The sequence below is a fragment of the Microcebus murinus genome, chromosome 10 (assembly GCF_040939455.1).
Source record: "Microcebus murinus isolate Inina chromosome 10, M.murinus_Inina_mat1.0, whole genome shotgun sequence".
NCBI lineage: Eukaryota > Metazoa > Chordata > Mammalia > Primates > Cheirogaleidae > Microcebus > Microcebus murinus.
The window spans coordinates 90,088,088-90,105,540 of NC_134113.1; the positions used below are offsets into that span (position 1 = coordinate 90,088,088).

Genomic DNA, 17,453 nt, shown 5'->3' on the forward strand with positions numbered 1-17,453 from the left:
TTAATTCTGAATAGAATTCAACATAAGCCAGGCCTACCCTGTCAATGCTTATTTGATAGAATTCAGATAGGATTCATTTAAAAACTCCTTTGTCTGTAATGATGACTTTAAGTTCAAGTGGAGGCCGGGTACAATGGCTCACACCTGTCATCATATCACTTTGAGAAGCCAAGGTGAGAGGATCAGTTGAGGCCAGGAGTTCAAGACCAGCCTGAGAAACATAGTAATACTCCATCTCTACAAAAAAATAGAAAAATTGACTGGGTGTGGTTAGCATGCACCTATTGTCTCAGCTACTCAGGAGGCTGAGGCAGGAGGATAGCTTGAACCCAGGAGTTTGAGGTTACAGTGAGCTATGATCATACCACTGCACTCTAGCAACAGAATGAGTCCCTTTCTCAAAAAAATAAAAATTAAAAAAAAAGTTCAAATAGGATTACTCAATTAAGACTTAAATAAAATTCATTTATTCAACAAAGCATTAGACACTGCTATATGCTGAGGATACATGGTACCTGCACCTAATTTTTCAGAGTCCTCTATAGGTGAGGTAGCAGTAAGAAAATAATTTGAATCCTAGCTCCTCTCCCTTACCAACAAATTATTTGTTCTTATTAAACCTTAGTTTCCTCATCTTTAAAATAAAGATAATGATACTTAGCCTGGTGATTGCGAGAAAATTAAATGATTTAATGTATATATCATTTAGCCTGACAAACACATAGCCTGGCTCTCATAGTAGGTACTATTGATGATAAACTGTGATAAGTAATATAAAAATTGCTGTAATAGAGATCTATACAAATAATAGTATAAAGGAGAGAACTTTTTAGGAACAAAGATGGAGCTGATCAAGGAAGGCTCCTTAGAAAAATGGTATTTAAGACCAGGTGTTGATCAGTGAATAGTGTTCATTATGCAGATGAGAGAAGAAATTGCATTCCGGGCAGAGGGACTATACTGTTTAAAAGCAGAAAGGAGTGAAACACATTTTTTGAAAACTGAATGTAAACGGGACTACCAAAATATTGTCTTATCTCTTGAAGGGTTTCAACAAGAGAGAATGTAGTTAGAGGTAAGATCATGGAGGACTTTGCTCTTCTTCTAAAAAGCATAGGCAATATTCCATTAACAGTGGAGAGTCATTGAAAATTTCAAGAATAAGACTAGCATGACCAAGCAAATACAAAAGCTATAAAAGCAGAGGAGTTGGAGGTGATAAAATTATAGGCAGGGAGATTTATTAGATTGGTTGGTTTCAAACTTCTTTTGATCACATCAAAGATGTAGGTGCATGCATAAAAAACCAAAAGTGTCACAAAACAGTATTTGCTCATATTATATAGAATACATTGTGATAATTCTCTTTTATTTTTATAAATGCTGGTTGCAACCTACTAGATCATTCTTTCTGCTAATGCCTTGTACCCTGTAATTTATAAAGGAGGCTTTTGGAGTTCAGGCAGAAGATGATGAAGATCCAAATTAAAAGGAAGAGCAGCAGTAGTGGAAAGGAAGGGATAGATTTCAGAGTTATTTTAAAAATAGAATACAGAGGAGTTGGCAACCACTTAGATATAGTTTATAAGTTTCATTTGACCCACAGGTGCCTCATTGGCATCATCAGTTAGGAAATATAGCAGGGACTGAAAACTGAAGTACTAGACCATATCCTGGCTGCAGGTATAATATTTGGGTGATGGAATGTTTTTTGTTAATTTGTTTTTGTTTTTAATTTAATTTAAATGCCTTTAGGCAGACATGCACCTTACAGTTTGCCACAGGCCCCATCACTCTTTATCGTCTTATACTAGACTACTTCATTCATTTATGATCTGCTTTACCCCTTGAGTCTAAAAGAAATGACAGATGATAGTAAAGATGAATTCAGTTTGAAATATGTTACATTAAAGATACCCATGGGATACCCCATTGAAGCTGTTCAGGAAGTTGTTGATTGTATGGATCTGTGGCTCAGGAGACAAATTTGGTGCTCTTTAGTTTATTGATGATAATTAAAACTATGGCAGTGGATGAAACCTCCCTGGAGAGTAAGCAGAGGAAGAAAATAGTAAATGGTAGATAGAACTCTCTGTACTTAAGAGGCAGGCAGAAGAGAATGATGCCAATAAAGGTGGCAAAGAAAGAATAATCAGAAATGGTAAAATGAAGACAATGGTGTCTTGGAAGGATATTGATCAGGCATTTTTGAGTAGCAAACAGGAACCAGCATTGAATGTATAGAGAGATCAGTGAGATGAAGTTTATTGAATATGGCAAGTAGGAGAACTTTGACCTTGACCAGAGCAGCTCCAGTGCAGTCATGAGGGTAGAGGCCTGATTTCAGTGAGTTAAGATGTTAAGATATGACTAGGTATTGAGGGTAGTAAATGTAAACTATTCTTTCTTGAAACTTGACCTTAAAAAGGAATGAAAACAATGAGATGGTTGCTCACAAGGATTAAGGAGATTCTGTGCCTCTGGCCACAGACTAAATTTGTAAGTGATAGTCCCTATATATTGTGTAACTTAGTGGTGCCATGTTCAGTCATTTCTTTCATATAATCTGTCAGAGGATGAATTTAGCTGTGTGGATGGGAGATTTTGAGATAAGATGAAGCAGAAAAGTTTCTTAAAGGACTTGCAAATGCGAGATATAATTTAACTGTTCAGAATGGAAGCATTTTCCTTCTGAATAGAAAATTAATGCTCTAAATTTGATAAGCCCATTTGCTCTTTCCATCTGTCATACTGATGCTCTCTGCCTCTTAAAGCCTCAGGTAGCTCAGGGATCCAGTGAAGGTGGATACCATGGGCGGGATCCTTTTGGACTGTGGCCTTTCTCTGTGAGTCCTCCAGTAATCAAGTATTGGAGATCTAAGTTCCTTGCCCTCAGGCAGCCAGACAGCCTGAAGGCAGCAGCATATTAGGTCTGAGAGCTAAGGCTCATCTTTAGTTCCTAATTTTCCTTCACCTGGCTTAATTGTCACTATTCAAATCTAAAATCTAACACGTGTCCAGAACTGCTCTTGGCTTCTTCACCATTCCAGGTAAAAACACTTGATGACTCTCCTAAGTTCATACCTTCTGGCCCTGAAATTTCAAAATAACCCTGTTGATTTTTGTGGTGTACAGAATGAAGTAGAATAGATTTTATCTATGCATGTATTATATTTAAAGCTTTTAATGATGTTTAAATCTATACTTCACTTCTTTGTTTCTATCAATTTACAATTATACTTTCCAATTTATTGTTTTATTTCTGCCTTTACTTAAGGGTAGTTCATTTTGACTCCTAATGATGACGTTTAATCCATATGTCCATGGGGCATGGTGTGTATGTATTCATAAAAAAGAAAAATGTTTATGAGTTACCTGCATTAGGCTTATAACTTCACGTTCTACTAGCAAGCCCTCCTTTTGATTACTGTTTTGAATATACAGTTGTTTTTCCATAAGATAACTGTGCTGCATTCTTCATTTTAGATCCAACTGAAGAACCAGCACCACAGGCCACCAATACAGTTGGCTCAGTTATTGGAGTAATTGTCACCATTTTTGTGTCTGGAACCATATATTTTCTCTGTCAGAGGATGTTGTGTCCACGTATGAAGGGAGATGGGGAAACCATGACTAATGACTATGTGGTTCATGGACCAGCATCTGTGCCCCTTGGTTATGTGCCACACCCAGGTTCTTTGTCAGGATCTCTTCCAGGTGAGTTAAGACTGATCCATAGAGAGTTAAGTCTTGGGTCTAGACAAGACTGCCAAGTTCCATTATAGAAACAGAGTACTGCCTAGAGTCAATTTCAAAGTAGATTATGTTAGTTTTAAAAAATTATGAGAATACTCATGCCTGTAATCCTAGCACTTTTCAGGGAACTAAGGCAAGAAGATCACTTGAGGCCAGGAGTTCGAGACTTGTCTGAGCAAGAGCGAGATCCCGTCTCCACAAAAAATAGAAAAATTAGCTGGATGTGGTGGTGTGTGCCTGTAGTCCCAGCTGCCTGGGAGGCTGAGGCAGGAGGATTGTTGGAGCCCAGGAATTTGAGGTTGCAGTGAGCTATGATGATGCCACTGCACGCTAGCCCAGGAGACAAAGAAAGACCTTGTCTCAAAAAACAAACAAAAATTATAAGACTAAATGTTCTTTTTGGCTGTTAGCATCTTCTCCTACACAAAAGGCCTTAGATATGGTTTGGTAGAAATTGCCAAAAGACATAAAGCAGATACATATACAAGCTCCAAGCCCTTCTGATTGTACTTCTGGAGTACTTTAGGGAAGGTGAATCATTTAGTGAAGAGTCATAAACCACAAGTTCTTTAGGTTCACTACCAGTGCACCCCAGTACTATTCAGCCCAGGAATAAAAGGAAGCCAAAATATAGATAAGATTTCCTTCAGCCAGCAAAGATCTGTAAATAGCTGGGTGATAAAAGGGAGGAATTACTTACTGTTATGCATTTTCTCCTAACTTTGCATGATGACAGTGAAACTAGGGGCTAGTTTAGGTATCACCAAGTAGCCAGAAGTTTTATAATTGAGTAGGTCATGTTGCTCTAAGTAAATATAGCTTTCTTTTCAATATTTTCTGGTGCCCTTAGTGAAAAGAAACCTTCCTTTTAATGAATATGGAGAAGGAAGTATGCCTGGCAAAAGCCCTATGAAAATGGGAACTTGCTCTGGGTGTAACTCTTAAGTAAACAGACGTGGTTTTTAAGCTGTTAATGGTAATGTTTCTTTGTTGCCATACCTATTTTCAGTTAGTAGAATTTTGGAAGCTACTTAGGAAAAAAATAGAATTTCTTCTTTAGCATTGGTAGTTTTGATTCCAGCAACATTTGTATTTGGTAGATGAAGAAATATCTTACATATATTGTGTTTATGCCCTAAAAATTGGTTTTTGTTTCCTTTTGAATAATCTATCATTTAATCTACCATGTTTCACAGCCTCCACCCTTCACGGTCATTTCTCATTCAAATCCTCCAAGAGGTTGAAAACCTCTTACTTTGAAGACCTCTCCTTCCACCAGGAGAGGGAGGAGGGGGTGGGAGCTATTCTTGGCCTTGTCATAGGCCAGCTGTCAATGGAAGCATTCATTTCTAGAGAATGTTCATTTCTTTCTCCATTAAATGTTTTCAATTATTAATAGGAAAAGAGGGCATAAGTTGTTTTAAAATCAGACTGTGTGACTATTGGTATTTGTAATCCTGGTGTTGAATAAAATTATTTTGTGCATTCTATAGATCTTACTCATCTTCAGTTTTTAATCCTCCTTTCATTTTAGGAATGTCTCGGGGTAAATCAGTGATCAGCTCCCTCAGTATCATGGGGGGAAGTAGTGGACCCCCCTATGATCGAGCTCATGTCACAGGAGCATCATCAAGTAGTTCTTCAAGCACCAAAGGCACTTATTTCCCTGCAGTAAGCAGTCTGTTTTCCTTTGTTTTACTTTGAATGCTAAAAATGTATAGGATCTTAGGTTTTGAATTCATTCCATTGTGGCTATTCAGTGATGGTAATGTAAAAATAGTTTTTGAATATAGAATTTAGGCATAAAAGGCTCAAAGAAGGATTGCCACCACCACCACTGTGCTTATAAATCTTTCTTTTAAATTTACTGTGTAACAACCAGCATATTTGAAAGCACTAGGCATTGATTTCATATTTCAAGTAAAGGTAGAACTACTATTACTACAAGTAAAGGTAGAATTATAGGTACCTATTGAGAGATGAGGGGTTTCATTTTATGACTCCCAAATTAGGAAGCACATTGGAATTTCTCCTAAATCATTAATTTTTCTGTAAATATTTATAATTTTAAAAGACCAGAACCTAGCTTCACTGACCTTGAAGCAATGACTTATAGATTACAGATTTTTCTTCATCCCTTTGCACATTTTAGCCATGTTTTAGTCACATTTTGTCTTAGGGAATGAGGAGCCACAATCCTAAAGTACTGTTTGAGATCAGTTCTTTGGAAAGCATGAATTATGTTAATAGTGTATTGGAAAGGAGTACTAATAAAGATGAAGGAAGAAAAGTTGAAAGAAAGTCTGATGAGAGTCTCTGTCTAGGTTAGACTATTTTTATTTTACTATTTTAATTATTTTTTTTTTTTAGATTTTGAATCCTCCACCATCCCCAGCCACAGAGCGATCACATTACACTATGGAATTTGGGTATTCTTCAAACAGTCCTTCCACTCATAGGTCATACAGGTAATACACATCCTTCTCTAATATAAGTTGAAGTATTTATTAAAGGAAGTTGTACCCTAGTTGTGGACTTGAGATAACCCCAAATGAGTAGATGATGGTGACTAGAGAAAGAGAATAGCCATCTTGTCTTGGTATGCTGACATTGCCCCTAACCACGCTGACATTGCCCCTAACCACAAATCCTTTCTTTTCAAGTATTACACATTTTTTTAAAGAGAGTCACAAATGTTGGCTTTTAGAATAATAAAGCCCCAGGCTTTGGTAGTATTCTCAGGAAAAGTTACCCACCAAAGTGACCAATTTCAAAATAGGTTACTGCCCAGGTTAAATTCAATTGATATTCTGAGAATGAAATATTGGGGTAAGATCATGGTTCAGAGAATTGTGAGAGCTTAAAACAGCAGAGATATTAAGAACACAGAATTTGAGAGAAGTGTAAGTTCAGCCCTTGCTTACATATGTTATTATGATCTGGAGTAAAAGATATTTCATGTAGTTGCATGGAATAGATCAAGACTGACCAAAGTAAATGCAGTGTATTTGTAAACCAAAAAAGGAGAAATGATGCATTTGCGCTAATTTGTGAGTCTGTTATACAGAGCGTTGAGCAGGTCAAGTACTATTGTGTCAGGTTTACTCATCCTCCCTCTTTGAAAGATCAACAGCTTGATACTCTCTGTCTAAACACTTGAGTGCCCAGTGTTTATGAGCATCCCCAAGTGCCTATTATCTTCTAGATACAGTATTTTCTGGCATTTCAATCAAATTGTCCTGCTGTAACCTTTTAAATGTATAGAAATAAAGTGGAAACCACTTAAAAGTATTCAGAATTCTCATTTCAGTTTTATTATAGCCTTGTCTCTGCACTGGTTTTTGTTTTTGCTTTTTGAGAGAGTCTCACTCTGTTTCCCAGGCTGGAGTGCAGTGGCATCATCATAGCTCACTGCAACCTCAAACTTCTGGGTTCAGGTAATTATCCTGCTGCAGCCTCCTGAGTAGCTGGAAGTCCAGGCACAAACTACCATGCTTGGCTAATTTTCCTATTTTTTTGTAGAGATGGGGTCTCACTGTTGTCCAGGTTGGTCTCAAATTCCTGGCCTCAAGTGATCCTCCCACTTTGGTCCCCCAAAGTGCTAGAATTACAGGTATGAGAGACTGTGCCAGGCCTTGAACACATGGTTTTTTTGATTTGTTATAAGTTGCTTTTCCTGCTACAAGTTTGTTCTAAGAGGCCAAAATAGAAAAACAGAAGCATGAAAATTGGAAAACAAGAGAAAAGACCTAAAATTTTATTTTTAAAAATTCATTTTTAAGATTCAAATTGAATAAAACCCTGATCAAAATAAATATAATAACATCAAAGACAATTCTTGTTTAACTATTTTCCATGTCTCAAATTAAGCTGAATTTCTTTTTCATCTGAGCCAAACCGTTTATCATTTGTTGAGATTTTTATCTAAACTGGACATACAAGAAGTTTGTTAGTTCAATTTCTTTCTCTTCTCTTCTCTTGTATTTTCTTTCCATAAAAATGGAGGTATTTGGCCTTTTAAAGTTTGAGCTAAGAAATTTTACCAAAGCTTGACACCTAACTGGACAGAAAGATAGACTGTAAAATAACCAAAACCAAAAATAAAACAAAACCATGACATCATGTCCGTGTTGATAGTAGCAGCCTTTGAGAACCTGCTCAGCAGGTCATGTAACTTTTGGTCTTCTGGCAGCTGTTTCTTTTGAGGCAAGCCCAAGTGATATAAAATGGTTTGTGTCCTGGGATATTATCTTATGGCTCTGTATATCACTAGGTATTTTATGAATTGTTATAGCCAGATTTTTTTTGTTTGCTTTTTGGGGTTTTTTTGAGCCAGGGTCTTACTTTGTTGCCCAGGCAAGAGTGCAGTGGTTTCATCATAGCTCACTGCAACCTTAAACTCCTGGGCTCAAGTGATCTTGCCTCAGCCTCCCGAGTAGCTGGGATTACAGGTGCATGCTACCACACCTGGCTAATTTTTCTAATTTTTTTTGGTAGAGACAAGGCCTGGCTATTTTATTCAGGCTGGTCTTGAACTTCTAGCCTCAAGCAATCCTCTTGCCTTGGCTCCCAAAGTACTGGGATTACAGGCATGAGCCGCCATGCCTTGCCCTGAAATGTTATGTTAGTTTTATCTTTGCTCTTATCCCTTCTCTTGTAGTAGTCACTTTGATGAGAAATCTTATGAATAAATCTTTGTTTGGGATAAATATAAGGATAACTTTACCATATTTAGAATCAAAATGTATAAGAAGTTACAAATAGAAGCAGGAATGATGGAAAATCCAGCACTTTGGGTCAGCTCTTATTTTCATTAGTATGTTGCTTTCTTTCCAATGTCTTTTTCTTTAGCCATGCTACATGCTTAACAGCTATAGATTACTTGAAAAGATAGATAAACAAGTATAAGAAATAAATTAGGCCTCTGACATAAGTATTAGAAAATTAACTGGCCCTACTTGAGTATTTAAAATTTATCATTGTGTTGTTTAAAGTTGCTCTTATGACAGTATACTTTTCTATACACGGAGAACGAAAACTATTTTCCCCAAACCACAACAATTTCCCCTAACTAACAGTAACAGTAATGGGATAGATATCCCTTTTAGACTGTCTACCAAAGTTCAGCCTGGGTTTTATACAATATTTGAGTTTTAAAGAAAGAACTGAAGTCTTCAGACATCATTAAATTAATTGTTCATCAGGTAAATTATGGAGCAGTTAATGAATGTTGAGGGAATCCTGGCATGCTTGAGTAGTATAAATTATGTAAAGACCCAGTCTTCTCATAGGTAATGAAACTACGGAAGTGGCTGAGGTCTGCTCTGTGAACTACATGCAAAATGTATATAACAGATTTTTCCAAAGATGACTTTTAAGTACAACTTTGAATTGTCCTTTTTTTATTGTAATACAGTTTAACCTGACTATAAAAAGGCACATCCAGGCAAGATTGAGTTCACCTCTGCACTCTCATCCTAGTCATTTTTGCTTGCCTCTAATTACATTTTATTTGCAAATGAGAAAATATATGCTATCTTCCTCTGCCAATCTGCCATTGAAAATTGCCTCATGGTCTGTGCAAATTTAAATTGTAAGAGCTTATTATTTTCAAAGTGAAGTTGACATCTAATGTTTATGTATTCTGATAGGGAAAATCCGTTTTTTGTAAAACTAACTCTCTTTCTCTTTATTTTCTCCCCATACCAGCTACAGGCCATATAGTTACCGGCACTTTGCACCCCCCACCACACCCTGCAGCACAGATGTTTGTGACAGTGACTATGCTCCTAGCCGGAGAATGACCTCAGTGGCAACAGCCAAGGGCTATACCAGTGACTTGAACTATGATTCAGAACCTGTGCCCCCACCTCCCACGCCCCGAAGCCAATACTTGTCGGCAGAGGAGAACTATGAGAGCTGCCCACCTTCTCCATACACAGAGAGGAGCTACTCTCATCACCTCTACCCGCCGCCACCCTCTCCCTGTACAGACTCCTCCTGAGGAGGGGCCCTCCTCCTCTGACTGCCTCCAACGTGAAAATGTAAATACAAATTTGGTTGAGATCTGGAGGGGGGGAGGGAACTATTAGAGAAGGATGAGGCAGACCATGTACAGTTAAAATTATAAAATGGGGTAGGGAATACTGGAGATATTTGTACAGAAGAAAAGGATATTTATATATTTTCTTAAAACAGCAGATTTGCTGCTTGTGCCATAAAAGTTTGTATAAAAAATAAATTTGTACTAAAAGTTTTATTTTTGCAAACTAAATACACAAAGCATGCCTTAAACCCAGTGAAGTGACTGAGTACAATGGAAACAGGAATAATAAAGGCATCACTGACCAGGAATGTCTTGGCTTTACTGATACCAAAAAAAAAAGAGAAGAAGAAGAAAAAAAATTAAATCCATCTTGGAGCAGCAAACCATAGATACTTGGAAGTAGCCAAATAGCCTTCATGTTAATTAACATTTGAGGGCCAACAAGTTAAGAAATCATGAAAGAAAAAAAAGGAACTAATACTAACCTTGGACAAAGGGCTTTTTCTCTATGAATCCAACAATGCTAGTGAGGAAAATAGATACTTATAAAGATTTATCCTGAGTGATGCTGTCGTAGGAGAGATCGGCTGTCTGGTAAGATGCCGGGAGGCGATGTGCGTGCAAGTCTTCTGTCCCTACCTTAGGCCCCACACCTCTGTTAAAAGTTATTTTTTTCTCTAGGTACGTTCACTTTGTTGCCTCCCCCAGCAACCTTGTAGGCCACTTTGCCAGGATACCATGATTTATTCAAGATTTTTACCTGAGGAATTAATTAAATGGAATTTTCTAAATTAAAGTTTGATTTTAATATTTCTCTAGCTCCATTCCCCGGTAGGCTTAGCTCTTCAATTTGCTGTTTTTGCATAATGATCAAAAGTTAGACATGTTATTGCTCTTCTTTACTTCCAAGATTGTTGTATTGCTCATTCAAATGTCTTTTTACAACACATATAGACAATGTTTAAGAATTACAAATTTAACCATTATGTTTTCGTTGTAAATTAATCGTATATCCTTGCAGTACTTTCAGCATATAATATCACAATATGAAATCATTTTTATATATATTTTTCTGAGTAAAACATTTAAATATATTCTGGTTAGAGACAATCTATTTAAAAAGAAAATTTTTTGTTATCATTAGGTTTTCCCTGTATTAATGGTTTGTGACATTTTCATGTTCTTTAGGCCAATTTTTCTCAGAATGATGTCTACATACATACCTCTTCTAATGTGTGACATGAGTTTAATATCTTTCTGTTACCCACTGTGAATGTTACATTTTCAAATTATTCACAAATTATTCTTATAATCAACTCTTATATTTTTATGTGTGTTCTCTCTTATCCCATTATGGATTAATAATTTAACAAATTTAACAATGGGGATTAGATAAGAAGGCAAATTGTTAACTTCTCAGCTGTCAGAACTTGGGTGGAGGGGAATAATGGAAACCTCTTTTGTAATTTGCCTGACCTTCTGTCTCATACGGTACTGGGGCTGCTACATCTTCAGCTATCAGGGCTGACCTGCGGAATGATTCTAGCACTGCTCTGCCACCTTGCCAGAAGTTAGTTTCTTGCTTTTTACATGTGTCTAGCACTTCTCTGCTAAAATTGAATGTGTTTTTAAACTAATGTATTTTTACCTTAACAAGTGTTGGTCAGTTAGTTATTGAATGATTTTTTTTTCTTTTTTAACTGTCTTGCTGAGGCCTCTCCAAGTTTCAGGGCCCAAGAGAAAACAACAGAAGAAAGGATTCAGAATTTTGGCAGAGGTGAAGTAACTTTTCAAGCAATTAGAAAAACACCTAAGTCAACTTTCTATAGAGAAGAAATGTGGTTTCAGAATAATGGTCAGATTGTTGGGGACAGTTTATAAGAATCAGGTGCACTTGATTTTGCATATGAAAAATGGTAAACCATCAGTGTCTTGCATTTCAATCAGACAAGCATTAACTCTTCCTGTTGCTGGAAAGTGCTCACAGTCAAAGTCAAAATGGACATGGAACTTGCGTTCTGTGACAGACAGGAGCACACGATGCTTCAGTAAAGATGGAAAGGTTAGCAATAACTGGGTATCAATTAGAATTTGAGAATTCTGTATGTTTACATTTTTTAATGTGCATCTTTACCTGGTGGGCTTCCCATGTGGAAACTTGCACTATAATAAACTAAGAAGAATATTGCCTTGTTGTATCTCAGTCCAAGTGCTTGTACTGCGATGGCAATGGCCTCTTCTTGCAAAATACTAATTTGTGTGCCAATTTGTTTGAAATTATTTGAAGGCAGTTCAGCTTAATCTCAGTGTCCTCTTTTTCTGGGGTATTTGAGATGAATTCTTAATATTTCTGGGAGTACTTTTTAATTAGAGAATTGTCAAATTCTGGAAAGATTTAAAGGTTACATGGACAATTAAGCTTAAGTAAACTGTGTCTTGATTATTAAACACAAGAGCTTTATTTGGAATAACTGAGGAGCAAAAATAAATATGAAACCACAAATTGGGGAAAAATGAAAAAGGATTTTTAAATTTGGCTTATTATTAAGATCATTATCCAGGGGAAGAATGAATAAAATTTCATTAGATTGCTTTAAAAAAAGCATTTATTTTGAACATGTATCCTAGCATATGCCCATTAACTGATGTGATTAAAATTATCTGAGAAATGAACTTGAACATGACATACTTTCTGTATACCACAGTAAGCTTTCTGCATTGAAGTGGTCTTTTGTAGTTAAGGTTCTGGACTTGGCTCCTACAGAGCCCTAGTCTTCTGAACAGTGACCCATGAGATATTGTTGCTTAAGTCAGTAATGACATATTCACAGGAGGAAAACAAAGTCAGTGGATAGAATTTTCTTTGTATTAATTTTTCTTCCATTAAATTTTATTATGCTGTTGGCACTTGATGCCAGTTCTCCTATACTAGCATATCACCAGATGTCTGTTTATCAAATTATATAGTAATTTTAATTTTAATATAAAAATACTTTGTGATGTACCACCAAGAAATGTCTTATCCTTTGACAAGTTTGAGAACAACTATTCTACAGAGACAATAGTTATTTAGAAATGAAGACTTTAATTAAAGTAATTTTTATCTAATATAGATCAGTAATTGGGAGGGAGGGAGGGGCTTTGAGCAGTACAATTTTATGATTATTTCAAGAGTTGTATTTCTTTATTTAAAAATACCCTAAAGTCAATAATTTATAAGGGCAAATCATTCAATATTTGAAATATAAAAATAGCCACCAGATAGGTAGCAGTCAGTTTGAGGGGAACTCTTTTTGTTTTGCTGAAAAAAAATAAGCCTGTTGGTGAAGAATACTTTGAGTTAGTAGCTGTGGCTTACCTAGCCTGTTAATAAAATGTGTTTATGTGACCTGATACCAGTAGTATAATAGAGACTAGAGAGGCTTGGCTTAACCAAGCCAGTTTCTCTGCAATAAATAGGCTGCTGCTGTTTTATTGTCTAGTCCCGGGCCTAGAATAGATTCTTAGAAATGTAGTTTTTTGAAGTGTTTTATTTCTTACAGTGGAAACCTTGCCACCTCATTGATTTGCATGCCATTAGAGCTACATACTTGTTACTATTACATATCCAACAAGATTCAGAAACAAAAATCTTGGGCTTTTCAGACCCCAAATATGTCATACTTTTAATAAGTGTATGAGGCCTACGTCTATATGTGGCATCCATACTTAGTCTGGATTGTAGATTATGAGTATGTGTACCAATATCAGTTGGTTGACAAATATTTGGGACATCTACAAATGAGACTGCACACTAAGTGTGGACTGAGTCCTGAAAAAGTTTATGTTATTTAAAACATTAGCAGAATTCCTAAATTCAAGACATATAATTTTTGTAACAGATGATTTTAGAAAGTACTGATAATGTATGAGTATTTTTGGACTTCTGGCATTGCATCATTTCATAATTCTCAAAATTTACCTTTTGAAATTCTCAAAGTTTTAGAGTAGAGGACTTTGGGCCGTAAGCATAAAAGCATACATTTATAATTTTAAAAAACTTAAAATTATAGCATTGTGAATCCATATCTTCAGAATTTGTCTGTTTCACTTGATTCCACATCTCATTAAACTAAGCCTGTACCTGAGTGGACAGGGAGGTCAGTTCTTACATTAATCAGTTACTGACTCTACCCTTCCCTCCCCTCGATTGAAGTAAACTTTACTGTTTTTCTTTTTCATGAAGCATTTTAAAATCATTCTTAAGTTTATTGCTGGGAAAAATCTTCACTTTTCAGATGGAATTACAAACTAAATGATTTCTTGTACTTAGAAGTGTAGTATAGACCTAACAAAACTGTCAGATGTCCCACCACCATTTAGGATTTGCGCAAAACCAACACCAAAGAATCACACACAACATGCTTTTGCTTAATTGTCCATTTTGGTTTTATTTTTTAATCAAATATAAGCAGGATAGGGGTAGAAATATGTTTATGTATCTATATCAATGCCAAAATATGGATATTACAAGGAAAATAAAGTCTGATTAAATCCAGTATTACATGAAGTTAATGGGTTAATGAGGAATATTTTAAAAGAGTAAAGAGGATACCAAGAAGCTTAAACTGGACTAGCCTTATTTGCAAGTGAAGGATCTGGTGCTGCTTTCAGTTGTTTATCCTTTATGTTTTTTTTTTTTCCTTAAGCTTTAATCTTTGTCATTGTCTTAAAGTCAACTGGTGTTTCTTGTTCATTGACTTTGGTACGATGGTGCTTTGCAAGGATGTATTTATATTATAATGGCCAACATTTGGTCAGCCCTTGTCCACTTATTCACTTCCCTCCTTTTGTAAAATAAGTGCTTTAATTATAAACTGTATAAAAATGCCTTGTATAAATCCCCTTTTTGATTATTACAATAAACTGAATGGTAACAAATGTTGATTTTTATAATAAAACAGTGGAAAAATAAAAGTGTCATTTCTTTTTAGCAAGAAATTAAAACAGTAGCTCGTGCTTTGCTGTGATGTAATTAAGACTTTCAGACACAACAAAACCCAGCTTTATTGTTTGCATTTCAAATATTTCATACATACTGCTCTGGAAGAGAGGTTTGAGAGGGGCTATTGTTTGGTTCAATGCTGACAGCACATGCGATTGGGAACAGAGAATAAGGAATAGTCTGTGCTTCAGGACTGCTCTTGTTTCTAGTAAACTCCTAGAAGGAATCTTGGTGTGGACTCTGAACATCCCACTTTCTTCCTTCCCCCAAATTAGCTTATAAAATGAATGTTCTTTTCCTGGTGTGGAGACCAATATGATGTAGTTATACTTTTTTCTTGAGGGTGGTGGATCATGTTAAAACCAATGAGGGCTCAAAAATTCCAGGTCCCTGCTGGATACTGAGTTTACTAGTTTGATAGGAAGGGAAGAAAGCTGCTTTTTAATTTGCAGTAGTTGGGCTCAAATATCAATTAAATGGAAATTAATATAATGCCTTTCCTTAGTAGGTGCTCTCAAATAAGTAAGCTTACCTTGGTCTCTGCTGACTCTTCCCATTCTTTCCCCTGGAGTGAAAACAATAATCACACAAGTTTTCTTTCAAGTCAAAGAAAGGAAAGGCAGAACTATGGTTGGTTTGCCTGATTTAAAGGTGATCCTGGCTGATGCTATGGCTCCTGTCTGTAATCCCAACACTCTGCAGGACAGGGGATCCTTTGAGGCCATGAGTTCAAGACCAGCCTAGGCAGAATAGTGAGACTCCTATCCATACAAAAAAAATTGTTTTTAATTAGCCAAGCTTGGTGGCGCATGCCTGTAGTCCCAGCTACTCAGGAGGCTGAGGTAGGAGGATTGCCTGAGTCCAGGTGTTAAAGGCTGCAGTGAGCTATGATCGTGCCACTGCATTCCAGCCTTGGCAATAGAGTGAGACCCTGTCTCTTAAAAAAATTAAAATAATAAAGCCAAACGTAAAGGTGGTCTCAGGAATGGGGAAAGCACTACAATTTGTTTTGAGTCCTTTTCTCAGATAGGTTTTCAGCTAAGTTTATACAGTCCTTTCATTTCAGTTATTTGCCTTATACAATATATAGTTCTTTTTCTATAAATTTAGTTCAAATGATGAATTACTTTGCTCAGATTAATCCTCCCTAACCCCCACCCCCAGAAAATTTTCTACTTGGAATTTGCACTTGCAAATGCAGATTAAATCAACATTAAAAACCAATCTTCCCCAATAAAAAGGCTAAAACAAATAATTTTATCAACATTTGACCTGCTGTATTCTAGGCACTGTGCCGTCTCATTTTTTCCCCCTCAAAATAATAAACTGATTAATGACGAAGCTTGACAAGAGATGCCCAATTTGAGTATGAAAAGCTCAGGTGCAAAATTTTGATTACAAATAGAGGTTGACTGTGGGCGGGGGAAAGGGGACATGGATTGGGGTTTAGATTCTAATCTATATTCTGTCATAATTAATTGTCAGGGCATGTCTGGGCTCCTTGATTCTCTCAGTATTTATTTCTTCGTATTAGTCTCTAATGTAGAGTTTTCTGAACCTGGACTTTTTAATCAGCTGCTACCTGTTCTAGAGAGGAACTTACACATAATGCATTTGAGGCAACGAATTGTGTTACAGGGTACAGTCTGCTGAAGCCCAGACACCTGTGTGATCCCATTCCGCACAGATTCCCATTGAATGCCTCCTTTCCCCTAGGCCCTGGCTCCGCTTTCCAGAGGAAATGGTAACTCTCAAAAGGGAGAGAGCTTGATGCCCATCTTACAAGCTGCGTGGCATACAGAAATGATTATCTTGAGATCTTTTGACTTCTGATCATCCTATCAAAAGCTCTCCCACTACCATTACTCAACTGAAGAACCTTGAAGACTCTGTTTTGTCCGATAGAGTAATTTGAGTTTTTCTTTCTTGGGGATTCCATGGGAAGAAAAGGGTTAGGGCCCTCAAGAATGCAGTGCTAGGATTCTTAACTGTGTGTGTATATACCAGAAAATTTTTAATAATGCATCTTCTCTAATAGATTTAGGCCCAGGGTTATTCATATTTTCTATTATGTCCATTTTAGTAACTTGTGTCTTTCAAGGAATCGGTCCATTTGGTCTAAGTTGTTGATTTAGACGTAACGTATGTCCCTTATCCTTTTAATGTCTGTTTTCATTTCTGACATTGGTAATTTGTGTCTTCTGTGATGGGGATGAAAACATACTACCCCAAAATTTTGCTTGTGGTTTTTCCTTTGAATCATGGATTACATAAAAGTGTGCTTAATTTCTAAATATTTGGGCATTTTCCAGGTAACATTTTGGTATTTTTAAATTTGATTCCATAATGGTCAGATACCGAATCCTTTTAAAGGTATTGAGACTTGTCTTATGGGTCACATGGTGGTTATGTCAGTAAAGGTTTTATGAGCACTTGAAAAGAATATTCTGCCATTGTTGGGTACAATTTTCTATAAAGATTAATTAGATCAGTTTGGTTTATATTGTTGTTCAAGTCTTCTATATCTTGACTGATTTTCTATCTACTATTAATTACTGAGACAGTAGTATTGAAATCGCCCAACTATAATTGTGAATTTGTTTCTCCTTTTCGTTCTGTCAGCTTTTGCTTTAAGCTCTGTACATAATTTAGGATTGTTTATAGCTT

The 17,453-nt window shown here is 36.3% G+C and overlaps 1 protein-coding gene across 1 annotated transcript in view; it reads left to right on the top strand.

Annotated features, from left to right (window-relative positions):
- Nucleotides 1–10,884, top strand: part of LRP6 (LDL receptor related protein 6) — a 188,566-nt gene extending 177,682 nt beyond the window's left edge. The window contains exons 20-23 of the mRNA XM_020287629.2: nucleotides 3,487–3,717; nucleotides 5,291–5,427; nucleotides 6,127–6,224; nucleotides 9,466–10,884. Of these exons, the coding sequence (XP_020143218.1) occupies nucleotides 3,487–3,717; nucleotides 5,291–5,427; nucleotides 6,127–6,224; nucleotides 9,466–9,760 (761 nt within the window). The 3' untranslated portion in view covers nucleotides 9,761–10,884. The remainder of the gene's footprint in view (nucleotides 1–3,486; nucleotides 3,718–5,290; nucleotides 5,428–6,126; nucleotides 6,225–9,465) is intronic.
- Nucleotides 10,885–17,453: the final 6,569 nt, after the last annotated feature.